General features: G+C 42.9%; 1 protein-coding gene and 1 pseudogene across 5 annotated transcripts in view; one reads left to right on the top strand and one right to left on the bottom strand.

Annotated features, from left to right (window-relative positions):
- ZNF462 (zinc finger protein 462) overlaps window positions 1-23357 on the bottom strand; it is a 138829-nt gene that overhangs the window by 21275 nt on the left and 94197 nt on the right. For all 5 annotated transcript variants that reach the window (XM_012736784.3, XM_076008899.1, XM_012736786.3 and 2 more), the window contains exons 8-10: window positions 15491-15758; window positions 12776-12912; window positions 2534-2757 (exon numbers count right to left, since the gene is read on the bottom strand). In XM_012736784.3, coding sequence (XP_012592238.1) covers window positions 2534-2757; window positions 12776-12912; window positions 15491-15758 — 629 coding nt within the window. The remainder of the gene's footprint in view (window positions 1-2533; window positions 2758-12775; window positions 12913-15490; window positions 15759-23357) is intronic.
- LOC142874302 (large ribosomal subunit protein eL8 pseudogene) lies at window positions 7423-8214 on the top strand (annotated as a pseudogene).

Below are 23357 nucleotides of genomic sequence, written 5' to 3'. Positions count from 1 at the left end.
TGAATAAAAACAGTTATAGTTCTTACTTTCCAATTCTCATGGCTTTGACTTGTTTTTGTTTTATAGTCTTTGATTTTGTTTTTTGAATTGTCAGCAAGCTTCTCTTCAGTATATTGTATGTTGACACCCCATACCTCTTTTGTGAATGCTGAAATCAGACTATTGCATGCCCTTCTCCTGATGAACAATCATTTTTAGCCAGCGCACAATGCCACTCACTGCCTATCAGCCAAAAATTCTGTCTCAATAGCACTGCCATTTATTTACAAAATAGTGTTTGAATAATTATTTCATAAATTCAATTGTATTTTGCACTCATCATTTAGAGGGAAAAAAAGGAATAGAAAGTGGGAAAAGGAAAGTGTTATCAGTAATAAACGCTGAATCTCAAAAACTTAACAATTGAGAAAAAAATGAAAATCATTAGGCATGCCGAAAGTGGCAATTCTTTAGCCTCAATTAGGTGCTCATTGGACTTAATAAGCTGATCAACCACGAGAAGGAGAAATATTAAAGAACATAATATGGCATAGTGACAATATAACATCAAAGACTGTGTCTAAAATGCAAATACTAAATGTATAATTAGCGATTTTATAATATGTTTTAGGTCTTTGGGAACATTACTGCCATTATGATAGGTACAACTATTATTATATTTGAGCACAATTCAACTAACACATATTGTGAGGAACATAATGGGTTTCAAAGTGAGGGAAATACAAGGACTTCATTTAATTTTTATAAAACTTCTGAGAAAGGAATAAAGATTCCCATTTATAAATCAGAAAACAGACCCAGAAATTTAAATAACTTGCTAAAGTGTGTACAGTAAGCTGTAGAGACAAGACTGAAACCCAGGTCTTTTTGGCTCCAAAGCTCTCAGTTGAGCCCCCATTTTCCCGAGTGACCCATCACCCTGACCCGTATCCCAAAGCCGCAGCACCCCACCCATAGCTCTGGAAACCTCTGGTTCATCTCTTATGGTTCTAACCTTCCCTGGGTTTCACCAGTGACTTACAAACTGCTGTGCAACAACTGGGGGAGGATTTATCTTCCTGATTAGCCTCATCCCGAAATATCAGCCTTGAGGCTTGAACACTATAATGGAAAGGTTTGAAGTGGTTACAGAAGTAAGATACGAGCGAATCGATATAGAAAGCTTGGTTTGAAATCCATGAGTGATTTTCCCTTGAGTTTAAGGAAGAAATGCTGAGGAAGTTTGAATAAGAAAGGATATTAAAGTTTTTAAGTGAGGTATTTTTAGGCTTTTCTCTCTGCTTTCATTTTCTGAGCAGACACACTGGAAAATGAGTGCATTCCAAAGCAGAAAAGTTACCATAAAACCATTAAATTGTGGACAGGTGACAAAGCTCAGCCTTCTCTCTCAACACCCCGCAGGAAAACTCCAGCCCTTAGATACACATGGTTTGTAAGGCCAGAAAAGAAGCGCCGTATTTCCCCTGATGAGCACACAGAGCAAGGAGAAAGGAAACAATATCAAAATGCTTCTCCCTGTGTCCCAAGTAAGCACTGAATCGATGCTCTGGACTCGCTGGCTAATTGGAAAGCATTTGGATATAGGACTTTAAACAAATACTAATCACGGCTTCTCCGGTACACTGGACAATACACAGGACCAAAAAGAAACATCTCAGTCCAGGATGTGCCAGAGGAGTCCCGTGCAGAGCGAGGACGCCGTCCCCTGTGATCTCTGCCCTCTGAGCAGCAAACCTCTGGGAGAGAATTTTTTCCACCAACCCTTTATTTTACATCCTGTGCTAGCATGATCTTTAGCAATTCCCCTCACCAAATCAAACACATATTTTACAATCCTTGTAATGTTCAGACATACATGGTGATGCCTTTGAAAATCTCTGTAGCTAGCAAAATATTGGAAACAGCCCCCATGGCTGAGGAACATGGTGGCATATCTCTCAGATGAAACAGGGCTTGGGCACTATGGGTCCACGGTCTGTTGCCGATTTTTATAGATAAAGTTTTATTGGAACACAGCCACGTCCACTGGCTTATGTAGTGTCGATGGCTGCTTTCTTGCTACAACAGCAAAGTTGAGCTATTGCCAGTGACACCACATTTTAGTCTGCAAAGCCAAAATATCCACTCTCTGGCCCTTTACAGAAAGTTTGCCAAATCTTTCGGTAATACACTTCCAATAATACAGAAAAATACTTCTGTTAGAATAAGTTAAAAAAGAAAAACCAAGATACAATATTTTATGTATAGTATGATCCCACTTTTATGTGAAACAAATGAAAGTGCTTCTAGAGAAGAGACCAAAAATGTTCAGCTCTTGGATGGAGGTGGTAGAATTAGGGGTGATCTGCCCTTCCCCCGCCCACTTATGTTTTACAATTTTCTAAAATGACCTTACATTTCTTTTGTAACAGCAAAAAAACTAAACGTCACTTTCACAATTATGTTAGTTCATGTTTCTGTGTGGTCACAGTGGGTGTGACTACATCCCCACAGGGGTGCTGGGGGCGGGAGGCAGGAAGTCCTGGGCAAATACCTTATGCTCATCCCGAAGGTGGCTGTCCAGTTCCTCCGTGTGCTTGGTCTCATAGTAGCAGAGCTGGCACTTGTAAGGTTTCAGTTCATTGTGCTTTTCTATGTGCTGCTGGAGGCTCTCGTCACTGGAGCAGGTGAAGGTACACTTATCACAGCGGAAAACTACTCCCTGCAAGTATTTTGACAGTTTGGAACGGCACACTTCAATGGGGACAACTCGCTCTTCTGTGGAAAGAAATCGAATGGAGAGAGGTGAATTTTTACTGACGGCCAACAGGTGTTCTTTCTAAAGAAGACACTCACCCGGTCAATCCTGCTGTTTCTCGTGGGTCTGGGTCTGTGAACTGACACCCACGCACGCTGCTCCCTCTCCTAGCACCCCAAACAACATACTCCTCCGGTACAAGTCGGTGTTTTTAAACCCAAAAGCTCTTTGTGTACTTAATACCCACCATGCCCTATGAACAGAGATGGGGCAGGCTGGAAGGTGTTCGCGAATTCCTGAATGGCAGTGATTAAGGCAGGGAGGAGGAATGAAGTGGCTGCCACTTCTACCAACGTCGATGATCACTGACAACACCCATTAGTACAACCTCCTTCCCCACAGGTGTTGCTGCAGCTGGATTCACAGATGTTTTTAAGGGGGGGAGGAAACTGACATTAACTGGGCACCTATGATACATGCCAGTACCTTTTCTACCAAAAACTCCATGAGGCTAGAGAGTTACTCCCATTTTTACAAGTAAGTAAAAGTGGGCAACAACAGAGTCTGTAAGTAACTCTCCAAAGGTCATGGACATTGTAATTGGCAAAGCTGAGATGTGAAACCAGGTCTGCCTAACTGCAAATCTGTTATTTCTCACTATCGCCAATTCCATTCCTGTTCCAGCTTCTAAGATGCTCTCCACAAGACTATTCCCTTGTCCAAGGGACTCTCTAATCTAATATCAAATTTGAAAACAAAGAAACCCGTACACTTTCATTCACTCAATCTCCAACACCAACTATGAAGACCTCACCAATGAAACGGCGGCTATCAACATTCCCGGAAGGCGGGGGTCGCGTGGGAGACCTGGAGGATTTGTGCCTTTTCATACAATCTGTAATCTGATTGTCAGAAGGGAAAAAATAAAAGAGAGACAGAGGATTTGGGTGCTTTTCCCATTAACATACCAAATGCTGTAGGGCTGGAAATGCGTGTGCTTGTTTATTTTGCACTCTCTCACCCTTGTGTTTAACTGCTCAAATTAAATTTCACACCAGTCTGCCCACAGTATCGGCGCACGCGCCAGATATCCATAACTGGGATAAAATTAAAATCCGTGCTATTTATGCAAGAATCAAATATAGCGTGTGTTTCATGCTGTGTCTGGATTTCAGAAGACTCCGAAAGTTTACAAATGGACGCACACAACATATACTTATATTATTTAGAAACAGCAATGTATTATTAAAGTCAAGAAAGCATGATTTATTCCCAGAGTCACTGAAAAGCAACGTTTCCAGAGCATCAGTATTTTGCGTGCTGATGCGACTCAGAGTTCTCCCCTTGTTGTTGGCCTGTGTTTGGCCCCTCGGGAGTTTTCCCTACCCAACATCATGCCTTAGTCTGAACCACAACATTCTAACTACGGGGCAGTCACTCCTTGGGAGTCCCTGAATGCAGCGATTCATCAGCCAGCAAAATCCTGGGCAGAGGACGCGTGGAAGATGCTGTCTGCAACATACTCCCTGGAGCATTAATGCATGTTATTTTCCCTATACAACGAGTCAGCTGCTTGTTTAGAAATATAAATATTTTTAAACCAAAGTATAGCAGATAACTAAGAAACACATGATTATAACACAATCCACAGTTTTTTTTTTTCAGAATCGCAAATGTTTGACAGCCTTATAACCATCCAGTTCTATGGTTTGGTGTCAACAGAGGAAAAAACGCTTTGGCGTACACTAGTAGGTCTAAAGGAATCCGCGTTAGGATATTCTATTCCTCTAACTCAGGGATTCTCAATAGTAGCACTGTTGACATTTTGGGACCACATAGTTCTTTGTTGTCGGGGCTATCCTGGGCATCGCAGGATGTTCATCAGTAACCCTGGCCTCTACTCGCTACGTAACAATAGCAGCCCCTGCTGCCCAGTCATGACAGCCAAAAACGCCTTGCAGACTAACGCACCCTGGGGAGGCAAGATTGGCCCCAGTTGAGTGAGAACCAATGCTCTAAGCAAAGTGCCAGGAATGAACTGCAACTGCTCTGAGTAACGCGTGACCCGTAAGCAAGCTGGGGCCCAGAGCAAGGCGTGTGGCGTGCAGGCTGAACTGGGGCCAGCCCCCACACTGGGGTACGCCTTTAGACCTCAGCAGTTCAGGGGAAGTGTTGGCGTGAATTTTACTGGCCCTTCCTTGGAACTGCACCCCCCTTGCTCTCTCTGCACTTGGTCCTGATTTGTATCTTGTCGTCTCTACTGCTTCCACTTTGGTTCTTTGGCTCTGGCCTGTGGTGCCTGTCCCTCGACCTCCGAGGTGATGGAGAACAGCCAGGTATCATTTTCCATATAACGATGCCCCACCCATGTTGAAGACAGACATTCAGTCACTATCCAGTCTTCACTTCTCCATAGTCAATACTAGGTTCTTTTCAAACTTTATTTTTTAATGGGTCTCCTTTTCAATTCCTCTACCACTCTGGTTGGTTTTCTTTGCAGTTTCCAATTTCACTATGTGTGTCTAAGTGAATGTTACACAAAGTCACGAGCACTCAGAATAATGGCCCGGGGTTCAAATAATACTAATTAATGGGAACGCCACTGCAATTTATTAAGTGCTCACTGTGGTTCAAGTGACGTTAGGTGTTCTGCCCTCGCTGCAACTTTTTATTCTCATAGCACCCTGTGAAGTCAGTTCTATTTTCTTCAGTTTATGGATGTAAGAAACTGAGAACTGATCAATTAAGCTACTTCCTCAAAGTCACACCTCTGGTTCAGCACAAAGTTGTGACCTGGGAGTACAGGTCTCCTGACCTCTGCTGGCCCCCTCCCGCGGCACCCCTGCTGTGACCTTCCTGGGAACAGCCAAGCTGTACCCAGTGTACTCATAAGACTTCCATTCCTGATATCTTAAAAATGTAAGAGCCACAGATTTCTAAGGTGACCATTAATATCTGAATATCTTTCAAGTATCTTCTGGATTTAAGAAAAGACCATTTCTCTGCTTATTTTCTCTGAAATGTGAGACTTCCCACTTCCAAACTAAGTGTGCCACGTCTCTTAATTATATGGGTTTTTACTAAGACATTAGTTTTAGAAAAAAGTTAACTTTTTCTCCTTTCTGAAAACATGGCTAACATGTTCAAGATAAAAAAAAAAACAAGACAGACTTTGAAAGGTGGGCAAATGACTGATGGTGTTTTCTGAATGAGGTTATTCATTACTGAGGCAAGTGAAGGACATAAAGCTAACGGCTGGAAGGTTTCCAGGTATGGACTGGCCCTGCCTTGGCTACAGAAGCTCAGTGCTCAGGGTTTTTTTTTTTTTTCCTATGGGGGCAGTGACAACTGTGGGTCTTTTTGACTTCACACCTCTCAAAATTACCTTGGGTAAGAAATCAGGGCCTGAATCACACTCATTGTGACTCAGCTTCTAGCACTGGCTGCAAAAATATTATGACTTCACCAGTTCGACTACAAGATGGATTGTGTCTCTCATCTCCTCCTACTCAAAAGATGCTTGGTGTTGCAGTGGGACATAAAACCCAAGAGGCTGAGCCCCAGAGTAATGTCACATTGAAGCACATGTGTGCTAAGGCACAACCGGAGCTGAGAACTGCACACTGTCAAGCTCCGGTGGAGCTCAGTGGAAAAATCTGCAGAGTTGCAACTACAAAGGGGTCAGTTCTGCTCAAATCGGTGAAAAACCACATTACGGTGGAGTTCAGAATCATCAAGTACAAATTCTTCCTGAAAGGCAGACCACAACATACGTCGGTTTCCTTCCCAGAGCATGCCAAGTCTAAACGGATTTGGAAGGATTTGGAAATCCTTCACTCCAACAAACTCTATGCAAATTATCATTCTAGAGGACTGAGTCCCTCTTTGGGCCAAACCAAAGACCTACTCTTCTAGGCCAAAAAGAGACAAAGGCAGTGTACGAGAGAAAGCCGTTAAGAAAATAACACTATTCAAAAAAAACCAATCATCCAAAAATATAACCATAAATAGACACACATAAACACAAGCAAAACAGCTCCTGGTGAGAAGTATTAAGTTTTCATGTTGGCCAGGCCACCACCCTCGAGCTAGAGAGAGATGGGAATGGCATCTCTAATTCTAACAGGCAAAGATATTTGGTGGGGTTGGAATGGAACATGAAGTTTCACTGAATAACATTAAAGATTGGCAATCTCACTGTAGCTTTTTTTTTCCTCAAGAAAAATGACACTGATCAGATAAATTAGGGGAGATTACTTCTGTTCCCAAGACTCCCACTTGCAAAGTTCAGTTAAATTTCAGCATTTGTCTACATACTGGGAAACAGAAACTTAAAGTTAATACACCAACTGGAGATCAGTAGCAGTGACTACATAGCTCCATAATCACAATGTAAATATTTGGCAAAACTGTGTTTCATCCCTTAAATTCAATCTGTGCCCAACTTTTCAGGCTCACTATGGGTGCGCAAGGTACATATGCGCGAAGCTATGTGTGAGACATTGGGCTTCCAATGGTGATAAACTCAACAGAAACATACCAATGGAACTATTTATTCACTTGCCTATTGTCTCTCTTCCCATTCAAGTTCAAGTTCCTTCAGTGCACAAACCCTGCCTGATTTTTCATGGCTGTATCCCTAGAGCTTAAAACAATGCTAGCACTTTCTCCTCCAGCCTTCCAAGATGCCCAAAGAAAAGGCAGCCAAGAGGAAGAAGGTGGCCCTGGCCCCTGCTGTTGTGAAGAAGCAGGAAGCCAAGAAGGTGGTGAATCCCCTGATTGAGGAAAGGCTGAAGAATTCTGGCATTGGACAGGACCTCAAACCCAAAGGGGACCTCACCTGCATTGTCCAATGGCCCTGCTACATCTGGTTGCAGCGGCAAAGGGCTACCTTCTATAGGCGCTGAAGGTGCCTCCTGCAATTAACCAGTTCTCCCAGGCCTTGGACCACCAAACAGGCACTCGGCTGCTTCAGCTGGCCCATGAGTATAGTGCAGAGACCAAGCAGGAGAAGAGGCAGAGACTGTTGGCCTAGGCTGAGAAGAAAGCTGCTGACAAAGGGGATGCTCCCACTGGGAGGCCACCTGTCCTCTGAGCAGAGGTTCAAACTGTCACCACCTTGGTGGAGAACAAGAAGGCTCAGCTGGTGGTGGTTGAACATGCTGTGGGTCCCATGGAGCTGGTTGACTTCCTGCCTGCTCTGTGTCGAAACATTGGGGTCCCTCCCTGCATTATCAAGGGGAAGGCGAGACTGGAGTGTCTGGTCCACAGGAAGACCTGTGCTGCTGTCACCTTCACACAGGTCAACTCGAAAGACAAAGGCTAAGCTGGTGGAAACTATTAGGACCAATTACAATGACAGACATTATGAGATCTGCCACCACTGGGGAGGCAGCGTCCTGGATCCAAAATCTATGGCTCATATTGCTGAGCTGGGAAAGGCAAAGACTAAAGAACTTGCCACTAAACTAGGCTAAATGTACAGTGTTGGGCTTTCTATACATAAAAATAACAAAAATCCTCCATCACAAAAACAAAAACAAAACAATGCTAGCATATAGTAGGTATTCAATACATATTTGTTGCATTAATGAAAACCGACCAGAAGTTCTTCCACCAACTTTGTGCTTGAAACAAAGTCTCAAGGCTTAATTTTTCTCTAGTTAAACTCTTCAAATCATGGCCAATCTCACCAAATGTTGATCTGACCTAAGTTCACAGTTCCTGAAAGAGACGAGTCTTCCAATCCTTTATTCAATCTTTACTCAATTAGTATTCAATAAGTGTCTTACCTGATCAAAATTTGTCCTGACTTCCCATCTGTCTATTGCGTAAAGTTCAAATTTCTACACTAGTATCCAAGAGCTCCATAATTTGGCCAAAACAGACTTCTCTGGTATGCTTCCCATTCTCTTTGGGCACCCAGAAATGTCTGATGCCATTCTACAGACGTGTCTTGCTGATCTCAGTGGTTTATTAAATTGTTCCTTCCCCTATTGTAGAAGGTTAAATAGTATCCCCCAGAAATATGTCCATGTAGAACCTCAGACTGTGACTTTATTGAGACACAGCGTCTTTGTAGATGCAATTAGGCAAGACAGCATTGGATAAGGGCATATTGGGTAAGGGCATATTGGATAAGAGCAGGCCCTAAATCCAATGCCTGGTGTTCTTGTAAAAAGGAACCAGCACTGTGTGAAGACCGAGACAGAGACTGGAGTGATGCAGCTACAAGCCAAGGAGTGTCAAGGAATGCCAAGAGTCATCAGAAGGTAGGCAGAGGGAAAGAAGGATTCTCATCTTGAGCCTTCAAAGGGAACAAAGCCCTACCACATCTTGATTTCAGACTACTAGTCTCTAGAACAGTGAGAGAATACATTCCTGTTGTTTTAAGCCACTCGATGGTGGTCATTTGTCACAGTAATCCTAGAAAATTAACATACCCTGCCTTAAGTCCTCTCTGCTGAATTGTTGTCATGGCTCAGTTTGAAAGCCACCTCTCTCTGCCACCTATCTCCACCCCAGACAGAAGCAGGTCTCCTAGATACCCATCACTCCCTGTCTAGTATGCACTATGCACACATTCCATCCCCTGAGGAGGGACAGTACTGGGTCTCATGCACCTCCTCTTGCCCAAAGATGCAAGCAAAGTGTGGCATGTACCAAGTAAATAATGAATGTTTGCTGAATACATGAACAAACACCATGCTCCCTCTGCCACAGCCAACGCAAATCCCTGATCACCTCCCATTCAGATTTCCCATAAATGAAATGGTTTCTCCTCTCTTTCTTCCCTACTTAAATATATCAATTTGTCCGGACAAAAAGCTATGGAAACTCTATTCTTGCCAGCAGCAGCTCTGTCTCAGGGCCAGCTCAGAAGCTGTTTTTCTTGCCTTTCATCCAAAGTATTTTAATTAATGAAGGCCTCGTACTGAGAAAGATCTCGTGCTGAGGGCCCCAGAGACCAGAGATATTTATTCATCCACAGAGCAGGAAGCAGACAGGTGCAGAAGGAGCCACATCTTGTTCCTTTGAGATCGGCCCCCACTCGGAACTGCAAGACAGACAGACACACAACCTGTCCCTTGACTTGTTAAGACCAGCTTCCCACAGAGCTGCCATCCTGAGTTGGGACGGATGCCAAAGCCAGGCCGGGGCACGGGGACAGACAGGGCTGTCCTGAAGCACTCTGCTCTCTGTGGGTTAGTGGTTCTCGCCTGTGACATCCAGCCCCACAGGTAATTCTGTCCTCTGATCCAACTGCCACAGCCACTAGAACACTCAACAAGGTGGCACCACCTTCCCAAGGGTGAGGCAGTGATGCCTGGTGGGCGAAGACAAGGACAGAGGGTCAGACAAGCCTGGGCTCCTTAGGAGTCACTTGCCCTTAGGTTGTTCAGCCTTTCTGAGCTTATTTCCTTGTCACTGGGTGTAACAGTCACATCCACCATGTAGATTTTGTGAGAATTCTATAAGATGACCTATTATAAGACACTTAGTACAGTGCCTGCTACCTAGTAAGCACCCAGAAATTGTAACTATTGTTATTAATGTAACTGTTGTTATTTTACTATTAATCCTCAAATGCCCATGTTCATTTCAGACTGGTGCTTTCTGACCTTGATGAGGACTCAGAAAATGATCTTCACAAGCAAACAGAAGAGACCATAAACAACCAGCAGCGGGTAATGTGATGGGACACTGGATCCAAGGACCGGGGCTGACACGCAGTTGGGTGACTCTGGTTCAGTGGCTCCAACTCTCACGAGCCCTACAGAACCCTGTTGTATTTACGGTGGGCACGATGCACACACTATAGCGCACCCCACCCCCTTCAGGAGAACCCGCTGCAGAAATTCCTTTGGGTTTCAGCGTCTAGGATGCCCGAAAATTTGCTGAACGATATTTCAAGAAGGTCTAACAAGCACTCTAAATCTCATTCCTTGCTTCCTTTTCTCCCACGGTCGGCAGGAATCTCAGGGCCGAATGTGCAGCCCACTGCAAACAAACAAACGTGCAGCACCCTCATGGCGACCCCTGCATTTCCAAACTCTTGGTCACTTTTTTTTTTCATATTTATAGGTGAACTTTCCACCGGTTTCTCCTGATTTTTGCATTTGCCCCAATTTGTTTTGAATTCTGTAGTTCTGCACGAATGTCTTTAAGATACCATAAATCCTTTGTGAAATGAAGTAGACTGCAAATAAATTACACTAAACAACAACAACAAAATAAATGTGGTATTTCTCAGCTTCCAGTTGCACACACATGAAACAGAAATGTAAGTAATGGTACCGCCTCTCGTAATGTTGTTGGCAGATGCAGTGACAGTGCATGTGTAAGCAGCACTTTGTCAAGTGTATGGCGTGATGGGAGTGTTCGTGGCCTTGGTGTTTAATCTCTCTCTGCCTCCCCCTTTCCTGTGTTCTCAGCTCAGGGAAGGAAAGTCATTGAGCTCATTAGGCATCAAAACTCCAATCCCGCCGGGTAGCAATATGGGAAAAGAAGGGAACCAACCACAGAAAGTGAGGTCTCACCGTTTCTGTCTGCTGGGCGGCAGCACTGCTGATGGCCTGTACCCAAGCTGGGACGGGGCACAGAGCCACCGCAACACATGGGCTGGGGGACCGGAAGCCAGGTGACTGAGGCGGAACACCAGGAAAGACCGTGCGGGCCAAGAATTCCTGCCTAAGTGTTCCTACGCTGCTTCTCGCAGCTTGCACGTGGATGTCCCAGCCAGCAACTGTCTCCCATCTCATTAGAGTGCAGTGGGAAGGAGGGAAATCTGAGCGTGTTAAATGTCCAGCCTTGTATGGAGTCTGTGCAGACATAGGTTGAGTGTATCATAAAATGTACTGGCCAAAGGCAATGGCTTTGGGGAAATGTGAGATGGTTTGCAAACACCCCCCCAAATACCCAGCACTTCAGAGTGAGCAACATCTGAGCAGGATAGCAGACAACATGCATTGCTTTTGAGGCACATGTGGCAAGAATTGAAAAGCCTCCCGAGGCTAAAGTCAAAGGAAGGAAGAGGAAAAAAAGAGAAGGGAAGGAGCGAAAAAAACGAAGGAGACAGAAAGATCGGCAGATGGAAAGAGCAATCGAGACTTGCAATGGGTATCCCAGTAACATTCTTCCATCCACCTGCAGCTTGAATCTTTTCAGGGCAAAGCAGGTTCTACATAAACATATGTTTCCTTCCCATGCAGAGGAAGCCCGTTATTTAACAATGTTTTAATTGGCCAAGAGTAAACTCAACTCCAAGAAGGACCAAAGTGGACCTAAAGAAGTATCAGTTCTTATCAGCAGGAATCAACATTTACAGAACATCCGTTATGCATTTGTTGTGGAACCCCACTGGACACGTGGCCATCAGCTATAATCATCTCTTTTCCAGGATGAAAGAGAGGGTAAACAGATGGGCTTTAAAACCAGAATGTAAAGTCCAAAGGCCATGGATTTTCTAATATATATGAGAATATATACATTACTATTATTTAATATTAATAGGATATATATATATAACATAGAATATTAGAATATATAATAATATTATCATAAAGAATTCTTTCTCCTCATCCATTTCAAGGGAAATTCCACACTCTACTTTGGAAACCATCATTTTGGTCTTCCTCAAAAGAATCTCTAACACCTGTATAGCTCTGCACACATTACATTTGCCTTCTTCACTTGTGTTTCTCATTCAGTCCTATGCATTCTACACAAGGCTGTGGGTGGCAGAAGATTCCGAATGTAAAAATCTCTCATGCTGTGACACACGCTACAGAAGTGTTCACTGCACAACCCATCACCTTTGCCTCCCTCTAGGTGGAGGAAATCCTCCCAGCGGGCAGGTGTTTTTGTCCCGATGGCTGTCACTGTGGCTATATCACCGTGGTTTCCTGGCTGGAGATGAGGTGAGGGGAAGGGACCAGGACAACAGTGCCACTGCCACCTTGAGGGGGCTTCCCTACAACGCACCCATGCTACCCTCTACCCTGCCCCTGCATCCAAGGAAACTGAGTTAGAGGTTACCTCGGTGCAGCACAATGTGGTCGATCATGTTGCGCTTGTATTTGGTGTGATAAAGGCAGAGAGGACAACGAAGATCTTTGGGGCCCTCCTCGGGAACCGCCGAATGCCCAGCTTCCATGTGCATAGTAAAAGCGGATCTGGGAGAGAGGTTGGGGAGAGAGGTGATGAGTGTGACAAGGGTCCTTTCGTTCACACATCTCCTGCTGCCACACTTGTCATAGGTGTCCAAGTGTGGCACTCCTGCTTGAGGGGCTTAAAAGAAATCTGTTCATCATGTTTGCTGACCACAAGTTCCTCGGTCACTCAACCGATAACTCAACACTGTTAAACGGTAGTAACTTTTTTTGGAAATTTTGCCACTTGGTTGGACTTAGTTTGAGAGAAAAGAGATTCCCCAAACACCTTATTCTTAAAAATTAGAAACTGCCTATTAAAAGTATGAAAACAAAGTCCCTAAGAGGAGCTAATTCTCACCATGCTTGGGAGGAGATGGGCTATCTTAAAGCTTGGCTGATTTACAAACTGCCTGCATGATTTGTCTCAAGTAAGGGGGCCAGTTGTTCAGGAAGGCAATCATCCTGGTTAGTGAACAGGTAAACTGAACTCAAGGTTGTAGTATCAGCTTAAAGGTAGAATGGTACCGTTACCAGTGATATAGCACATCTTATATTTTCCTGGTTAGAGCTGGAACCCATACTACTAAGTGAAGTATCCCAAGAATGGAAAAACAAGCACCATATATACTCACCAGCAAACTGGTATTAACTGAGCAGCACCTAAGTGGACACATAGGTACTACAGTAATAGGGTATTGGGCAGGTGGGAGGAGGTCGGATATATACATACATAATGAGTGAGATGTGCACCATCTGGGGGATGGTCATGCTGGAGACTCCGACGTGTGAGGGGAGGGGGGAAAGGGCATTTATTGAAACCTTAAACTCTGTACCCCCATAATATGCTGGGAAAAAAAAGAATGGTACCGTTACCTCTTCCTCCACCTTTTTCACATCTTCAAAATTTAAAAAGCTTGAAGTGTCTCATAAAAATGGATAAAACCAACAGTTTAATGGGCGAGGGCCCCATCTAATGAACTCAAGTCCTGCTCTCTGGAGAAACATGTCCGTCTGTCAGTCAGCCCTTGTTATCCAGGTTCTTTAGCTTTCCCTCAGTTCTAAATTATATACATGTTTATCTGAACATATTTATACAACTGGAGCAAATTAATAGTGTGAGATATTATACACTTCCCATCAAATTCCAACAACTAAGATATTGGTGGAAAGACTTGTTCTTTTTTTTTTTTGAGACAGAGACTCGCTCTGTTGCCCAGGCTAGAGTGAGTGCCGTGGCGTCAGCCTAGCTCACAGCAACCTCAATCTCCTGAGCTCAAGCGATCCTCCTGCCTCAACCTCCCAAGTAGCTGGGACTACAGGCATGCGCTACCATGCCTGGCTAATTTTTTGTATCTATTTATAGTTGGTCAATTAATTTCTTTCTATTTTTAGTAGAGACGGGGTCTTGCTCTTGCTCAGGCTAGTTTCGAACTCCTGACTTCGAGCAATCCACCCGCCTTGGCCTCCCAGAGTGCTAGGGAAAGATTTGTTCTTTTACCAATTCATCTTTTTCTTTGGACATGAAGCCTAATTTCTATAGCATCTCTTTGTGATGTCTGTATTAAAGTAGCTTAAGTCAGATCCTGATTGCAATTTTAGCAGAAATAGCTTTGTATCTATACTACAATAGCTAATGTTATATTATTATAATAGCCTTCTATCTATGCTATTGTAATACTTATTAATGTTTGCTTTGTGCCAAGCACTATTCTAAACACTTCAGATACACCAGTTCATTCACTGCTCACAAGAGCCCTATGAAGGAGGTACTATTATTATCTTTATTGTACAGATAAGGAAATGGAGACACAGAGAGGCTTAGTGACTTGTCCAAGGTCACACAGCCAATAAATGACAAAGCTGGGATTCAAACCCAGGCAGTCAGGCTCCACACTCTACACCTGTAACCACTAACCTAAATGTTATCTCACAGGATGAGATTAAATCGCAGGAGAAGTCTAGATTACATCATAGGAAGCATTTCATTCTTTAATTGAGCTCACCAGTTCTGTCATGCAGAGGAGCGAGAGTGACTTTTGATTATCTTTTTCTAGATTGGAACAACCTCTCTACGATTGCTCAAGCCTAGCGTTCACAGTGCTGGCATCTTGATTCCCTGTGTTTCTTTCAATACTACAACCTTGAGAAATAAGAAGTTTCTATAGGGGCAGCAGAGAAATCACTACTGCGGGATGTTTTCTCTTGATTTTGACTTTGCTTCCAGGAACGTATTTTTTTTTTTTTTCAATGAGAAAACAAAGTGGGGTGGGGGATAGTTCTCTGATAGAAAAACACTGCTCCATGCATTGGTCCAGAGAAATCCTTTGCTGAGATCTCACACTGCTCGGGAGCCTGTTTGCTCTGATTTTTAAACCCATTTGTTCGGATACAGCTCTTCCTCCCTTCCACAAACCCCAAAGCAGTCTCTGAAACTAGCCTCCTTTCTCGAAGGCTGAACTCAACCCTCCATCATCTTCCCATCACCTGTGGGCAGGGCGTCCCCCCAGCTCCAGGTAGCAAAGCGTAAAGGGAAGTAGGTGGCGAGGGGCGAGCAGGGGCATCCAACCTGCTCTTCCCAACTACTCATCACGCCACTTACTTAAAGCCCGTGTAGAAGGAGCAGTCTTTGCACTTGAAAAGCTTCTTCCCGCCATGCTTGTCCCGGTAGTGGCGCCGGATGCTCTGGATGTAGCCGGAGGAGAATTCACAGAATTCGCAGTGAAGAACGGCTTCGGTTTTCTGCTCAGGGCCAGCAGTGGCCCCAGAAAGAGGCACGGGGCTGACACGGCTGTTGTTTCTCGCCAGGGCGGCCGACTGATAGTGGTTCAGCTGCTGCTGAACATCTGGGGGCTCTGAGTATGACGAGTCTGTGAAAAGATGGCGAAAATGACACAGGGCACTCAGGACACCGTTGGGGTTTTTTGCTTGAAAACCCAACACATCAGGCTTCTCCCCACCTTGCTTTATTGAGGGATAACTGACAAATAAAAATTATATATGTTTAAGGTGTACAACATGGTGATTTGATAGATGCGTATACCAGGAAATGATTACTGTAGTCAAGTTCATTAACACATGCATCATCTCACATAGTTACCATGTTTTATATGCAGTGAGCACACCAGAGATCTCCTACCTTAGCAAATTTCAGGTAGACAGCACAGCATTACTAACTACAGTCACCATGCTGGACATCAGATCCCCAGAATTCATTTTCATTTTATAACTTGCAAGTTTGCACCCCTTCATTTTTGACCATCCTCTCCCCATTGGTTCTGAGGTTTGCCTTCTTTTTTTTTTTTTTTTTTTGGCAGATGAATATGATCCCATCTTTTATCTTCATGTACTTTCTACAACACAGATCTGGGAAACACATGTAGAGAGGAAATGTCACCTCCTTTAATCTGACTTTGAGGGCTTATGGCATTTAAAAATAAGATTCTGAGGTTAAAAGTTTCAAAGTGAAGGAAGAAAGTAAACTGTTTGTTAAAGGAAACTGCAGTGTGGCAACAGGTCGCCACAGAATACCCGTCCTTGTAGGTGAGATAAATAAACCCACATAATGTACACAGGAGTCTACACGAGAAAGGAAAGTAGATGATGCAACATCTTTTCCTTTGCAGCCCAGATTTATTCAAGCCAACCAAATTAAAAAAGAAAAAAAATCAGTCTTTAACAGAAATGCTCAAGCACCAGGCACTCACACAAATATAAAAATGTTTTATGCCTTCACAGTCAAGTGATTTAAATTTTAAAATATAAAAATCCGATAGTGTTCTCCTGGAATGGATGTTTAAAGCTTAGTCAGCATTAAGATGGAGATTTATTCATAAATCCCATTAAAATGAAATTCCAAACAAGTTTCCCTGAAAGGTATTTTTTTAAAGTTTTCGATTCCGAGGAAAATGTCGGAAATGACAGGCACAAATCTTAAACCTGAGGAGCTTCAGGGGCATGTGGTGGAGAAATTTGATCTAGGTGGGAGGAGGTGAAAACTGAGTTTCTTCTTTAAATTAAGAAAGAGAAAAAAGCAAACAGAAAAAAAAAGAGAGAGAGAGTGAGAAATAGGGAAAGTAAAAGAAAGGTCTTGAACCTTTTCCCAACATGCTGCTTTGAATGTCGAGGTTAGGAATTCAACAACATTGTCCTGTATAACCTACAGCTGCCTGTGAATGACACAAATGAAGTCCACGAATACCACACAGATGAATTTCAGTGTAACTTTCCTTGAAAAGAAAACAAAGGGCTCTTTTCTTAAGCCTTTCAAAAAGCAGGGGATAGAAACTGTACAAGCCTCCTCCTGATTTGATGGACACTTAATTTTCCGAAGCATAATTCCCTGAGGCAGGACATGGAGGAATTCTGTAAAACCCATATTTGATGAGACCAGCACCATCCATCCCGTCTGCCTCTTCGAGAAGAAAAACAAAAGCAGAGGAGCCTCCCTGATTGTGGGGCCCCCTCCTGTCTTCAAAATATGAAAATGTCTCCCCCTCTTGTTCTCCTGTCCACCCCCCTCTCCCAATTCATATTCCTCAAGATTGAGAAAAACCCCTTTGGAAATTGTAAACAAACCTGCCACACAAAAAAATAAAACAAAGGGAAACTTGAATAATCTCTCCAAGCCTCCATAGGTTCATTACCAGGTGTAAACCGAAGACAAAGGAAGAAAGGAATGACAACTGAATTCATTTTACCGGGTTCTTTTATCTTCTTGTTCTTTATTCCTCTACCCTAGCTGATGAACCCACTCAGGATCACAATAATACAATTGTCAACTTCTCATTCTTTCTTTCAATAGCAGGTTTGTTTACCATTTCATGGATTGTTCGAGATGTTTTCTATGGAAGCCCTTAAGACTAGTTCCTGCTTAAAACACACACACACTCCGCCTCTCTTGTTAGCACAGTCTTGAGCTGCAAGTTGAACTGCCAGCCAGTACCCTGGGAAAACCTCTGTCCTCTTGGTAGTGTTGGTTCTCGTTTGCATCTTAGCTCTGTAGAATAGAAACTCTGCAACTAACAAGGCTAGAGCCAGGTCCTGATGCAAACCCACCCAGAGACCAAAACCAACATCCCAAGGAATGGTTCGTTTCTCAATAACCAGCCACAGTTCCCTGCATGGCCTGGCATACCCCTGAGTCCCACAGGTTAGTATGGGTGCTGGCAGCTGTCTCAGATAGCAGGCACCTGACAGCTTCCATCCTTCACAGCAGAGCTACAAAGAAATCCACGGCTCCTGGTCAGACAACAAGCCATGCGAATGCATCTCCCCTCCCTTCTACCCACCCCCAACTCAACACAATCACCAATCTCTTAGGCAGACTCCCTCCGAGAGAAGGGAATCTCCTTTTCGTTGACACATTCCACATTTTAACTCTGGTATTTATGTATTACAGAAAACCCAGAGAAATAAAAATGCAAGAAGTCACAGGGAAAACATTCTAAGACATGGAGACTCATCACCCTTCTTAAATGGCAGTGCAAAAGGAACAGCAGCTGTATGCCATAAATTCCTTTTTTCCTCCTGGTTAAAATCAGAGGGACAGGCTTATTGTCAAAAATAAGCAAATCCCACCAGTCATGATGTATTTGTAATAATGCCCAGGTTATAATTTTCTGGGTCTTCTTAAAGCTGTACTTTCCTCTCTGGTGCCAACATTCTCCATCTCTCTCTCTCTCTCTCTCACTTGGAATTTGTGAATAATGTAGGATTTTCGCACTTTGGGCACTAAAGTGACAAAGACGTGAGTGGGTACCATTCCACTGCTCTTTAAAAAGCCCACTTGCTCGGCTATGTGAAATTCCAGTTTTGTGCATGGAGCACAGCCTGAAGAGCAGGAAGAGGGTCGTTTTGTGCCCAGGTTAGAAAGGCAAACAGACTGTTAGCAGCGAAGGGCATGTCACATAAGTTAAAAATCATCATTAAGACTCTTTTCTTTCAATCTAAGCATAAGGAAAGAAAAGTTAAAAATACCCCTGTGTTTGGAGAGTCAGACTTCTGGTCATGGTGAAACACAGCAGCTGAAGCACATGCAAGTGAATTCAGTGGGAAACTCTGCACCCAACTGCGGGTCACACAAGGTACGTTTTTATCACCTGCGTGGACAGTGGCATCTACAATGGAACCGACAGCAAAGAGGAAGGTGGACCACCTTCAAAAATAGACCACGGCTTAGCATTACCACTCATTCCTAACCAATCAACCCTAAGACTTGCTGTCTGACAAAAGAGTTTTAATTCCCTGACTTGTGACTTTATGTAGATGCAAAGCTTTAGAAATTAAATTATACTTTGTAATTGTAGTTATAAAACAAATTTAATTGAGTTATACGTAGCTATCCATTTTTTTTAATTGTCTATCATAAGAAAAGAGTTATGTTTTGTAAAATCAGGACCAAACTAAAATTTTAGCATGGATGGTCAAAGTGCCTACATGGTCTGGAATTTATGGGGCAGCCAGACATTAATTCTCACAACTGTGGTGTACAGTGTAATTGGGTTCTCATCTCAATTTTGACAACCAGGGAACTGAAGCTGAGGATGGTTGGTCACACAGCTACTAAGATGCAGAGGCAGGATTTGAACAAAGATCTGCCTGACTGTAAAGTCTGAGTCTTGCCTATCAGGCACCCATACCCAACCGTGACCTCTAGCGTCCCGTGATACTAAGCAAAGGTGTGAAAAAGACCATGAACAGTTAACAGTTTTCTCAGTAATAAACACACAGTACAGAGAGAGAGAGAAAGTGGTAGGAAGGTTGAAACAGATAAGAAAATAACAGAATAGATACAAATGATAACAGATAGAAGAGAGAGAAAAATAACATGAAAGTAAATATGAAAGAAAACACTAAAATAAGCATTTTAGAGCATGTGAAAAAAAACAAAGAAAGCAAGATTCATGGGAAAGAAAAAGAATATCTGAAATTTCAGAATGCTTCATAAAGGCAAAAAAATAGAACCACATAGGAGACATTTCTAGAAGCACGCTGTACAGGTAAGCACTGCAAATACCCAGAATTGAAAAGCTCTCTGTTTAAATGTCATGCTTTAGTTAGATGCTTGATAAATCGTCCTCAAATAATAACACTCTAAAATTCCTCAAGTGGGATTTGGCTGAGAAAAGAAAGGTGCACAAATGCAAATGGGAGATGGGTGCTTTTCCACGGCTCTGGAATAGCTCAGGATTTCAGGCAAGGACTTAATTCCGGATGAGACCTGCTAGCCCTCTCACCTCTTCATGTTCCTGGAGAAATGGTAAATTTTTTGCTAATTCCGGCTCCTCAAAATACCAGCCAAACCCAGGTGAGCATCAGTTAGAGGGTTTTGGGTTTTTTTTTTTTTTTGGCTTTTTCCCCCAGAAATTCACCAGTTCAAAAACAATAACAAGAAATTGGACTTTATAAAGGCAAATGACAAAAAAGTGAACAATAAGCCTGACAGAGTGAGACCTTCCTGGGTATGGCCAGTTCTGATTCCACAACATTTAGTTAACACTGTCTTAGTGCCAGGCCATATGCAGGCTTTGGGGACTCAAAGCCACAGAAGACATGAGGGGTGCCTTCTAGAAACTCCTATCCATTAGATAGGAGCTGAGCAGTTGACTTATGAAAATAGAGGTCTTCTCCATGTCTAGCAAACTCACTCCGCTGACTGCAGGGATAAAAGGGGCAAAGAGGACAAATGAACAGTAACAGGAGAGTTTATTGTAAGATTACAGAAGACACAGGGAAGAGTAAGAACCAATTGGGTAGCAAATGGTGGGAGCTGCAGAGGACAGTCCCCTTACGCTGAGTGACACAAAAAGGAAGCCGTACAGAGGATCAATTCTCAATTTTCTACATTTCTGAATAGAGGGGGCGAGTGAAGGTGAAAGGAGTAGCAGTACCTTGGTGCCAGCATCCACATTTGATTACACTCGAGTTAGATTTTCATGCAGATTTGAGGCTTTTTGGTCAGTGAGAATTAAGTACCAGAAAAAAAAAAAAAGACAAAGAATTTTAGGTAAGCAAATTTTAGAGGTGGCTGGGGACAAATGATTAAATTACACCCATTCATTCAGCAAATATTTATTGAGCATCTAAGTAAATAGGAAGCCCTGCTCTGGGACAGTGTGAGCCTTGAGCCCTGACCCCAGGCAACTCACTGTCTCAGACACACACGTAAATAATTAATTGTGATACAATGCAAAAATAAATGTTTTAATAGAGGCATCTACAAAAAGGTAGGGAGGAAGGAAGGGAAATGAGTGGCACTTTGTGACTGATAAAATGTGGGAGTGAGGGAGATGAAGAGGGAATGTCAGAAGAACTACCAGTGTCCATTAATAAATGTGACTAGTATTCATTAGTTACATTTATTAATGACATCGACAACAGACATCTAAATGTCCAGCTGCCACACCTCCACCTAAGTTGTATATTTTGGGGAACCTAAACAGAAATTAAACAACTACATTCTTACCACAATGAAAAAAGTGATTTAAGTTCCCCAGGGCAAAGAAATGATGAATCCGAACAGAAAAACACGTACATCAGAGGGTGGGGTAGGTTGTGTAAGGGATGATTTAAAATCTCCCAAGTTCTGAAATAGCACAGAAAGTTCAAAATAATACATGGATTGCAATTTTCTTCAGAAAGACTATTTGGCAACTAAGGCTGGTAGCATAAGCAAGCAGAAATAAAAACATTACCTGTGAATAAAGGTGACCACAAATATAGCAAATGTCCAAAGTAAGGAGCGCAAGATTAGGACTCAGATAAGCTGGACACATAGTTCACTGTTTCTAATCAAAAATGATAGAAAATTTGAGAAAGGCACACCAGCAAAGGTAAAAGAGCAGCTAAAGACATACTTTAGTTAATAGCCAGGAAGCTTTTGGAATGGCATGCAACTTCTATTATACAACTAGCTGATAAACTTAGGCAAAGGACAAAAATAGTCAAGTATTTTCTGTGTATGTGATAGTGACCCAGGAATCTGTAGTCACCCAGGAGAGAATTCTAGGGCAATGGGAAACCACTGAGCTTTGAGATCATCTGAGTTTTCATCGAAAGCTGAAAAACAGCGTTGAGCTTTATGTCTGAGACTCCTCAAACCCAAAACACTGACATCTGACGCCATCTTTCTCCAAACGTTCTGAATGTTAGTGAATCGCCCTTCACTTCCTATGAGCCCAAACTGTCAGATTCTTCCGTCAAAGTGTCAGACTTCTCCCTTTCCTGTGGCAGCACATTTAACCAGGTGCCACGTCCCAGAGACACGACTCATGACCCACCTCTGCTCATTTCCTCTCCAGTCCCCTGCCTTCCTCACCCCTTATTCAGCCAGGTCCTCATACCACAGATGGTCAACCATTAATTAAAGCCTCCTCCCTGGTCCTTTTTCCTCTAAGATCTATTCTAGTTCAGCCGGTATACATATCATAGACAAAGAACACATATCAGTCACAGAATTATGATATAATTACGCTCGAGAGCTCAAGAATAAAGTCAGCACTCAGTCTGGTCCCCAGCCCAAGTCTCCAGCCACACGGAGCTCGTTTCCAATTCCTCGCCCATTCTACATATGGCATCACTGGGAGTCCTTGATCAGGGCTACCTTATGTTCTTTCTCTTCTTTTTCCCCTGGCGAAGTCCTACCCATCCTTCAAAACTCAGGTGAAAGTTCACCTCCTCTGTGAAGATTTTTCCCAATAATACAAACAGAACTCTTTGCTCTCCATAATGTTTTGCCAACATATACACATAGTGATTCTCATCCTGATCCCGTTATTCCTCATATTACACTTACAAGTCCTCTTAGCAACCCCACTAGCAAACCTGACCAGATCAATGTCTGTGCCCTTAAGCATCCTGACCAAAGAAGACCCCTGGCCACAGTGGTGTCTGGGCTGGTGTTATGCACCATTCACTAGCAGGTCCATCCATCTCTTATTTGAGTTAATGCTAACAAGAATCAGTTTTATTTGCTCCCAAACTTCTTCATACTGTTTGTTCTATTTGTTACTGAGCTTATTTAATTAATATTCTATAAAATGATGAAATATGATGTAAAAAGTGTTATTTCTAAGAATGCTATGTTCAGTGCTTTGAAAAGACTTGATAAAGTCAAGTTGCTAAAAAAAAAAAAAAACATTACTGTCAAGTTATGTTTTGGCAAGACCAACTATAAAAGATTGAGAACATAGGAATCTAGAAGGACTCTGCTGTAAGACTGTTTTGCAAATGTCTTAAGTTCTCATTCTACTTAAATTAAAACTGAGTGCAGCACACAATACAACATAGGTGTGCATGATTTATGCAAGACAGAAAGCAGGGAACTCCAATCAAAGAACCCAGATTCAAATACCTAGGCCTAACTCTACATCACAATACTGGTGAATAAACACCTTTATATTTTAAATGAAAATAATATACTTAAGGCATTTTTAAAAAGATTATTTGGTTAGGATGGCAATTTGAAA

The sequence above is a fragment of the Microcebus murinus genome, chromosome 12 (assembly GCF_040939455.1).
Source record: "Microcebus murinus isolate Inina chromosome 12, M.murinus_Inina_mat1.0, whole genome shotgun sequence".
NCBI classification, from domain to species: Eukaryota; Metazoa; Chordata; class Mammalia; order Primates; family Cheirogaleidae; genus Microcebus; species Microcebus murinus.
This window is presented reverse-complemented; position numbering and strand designations above follow the sequence as displayed.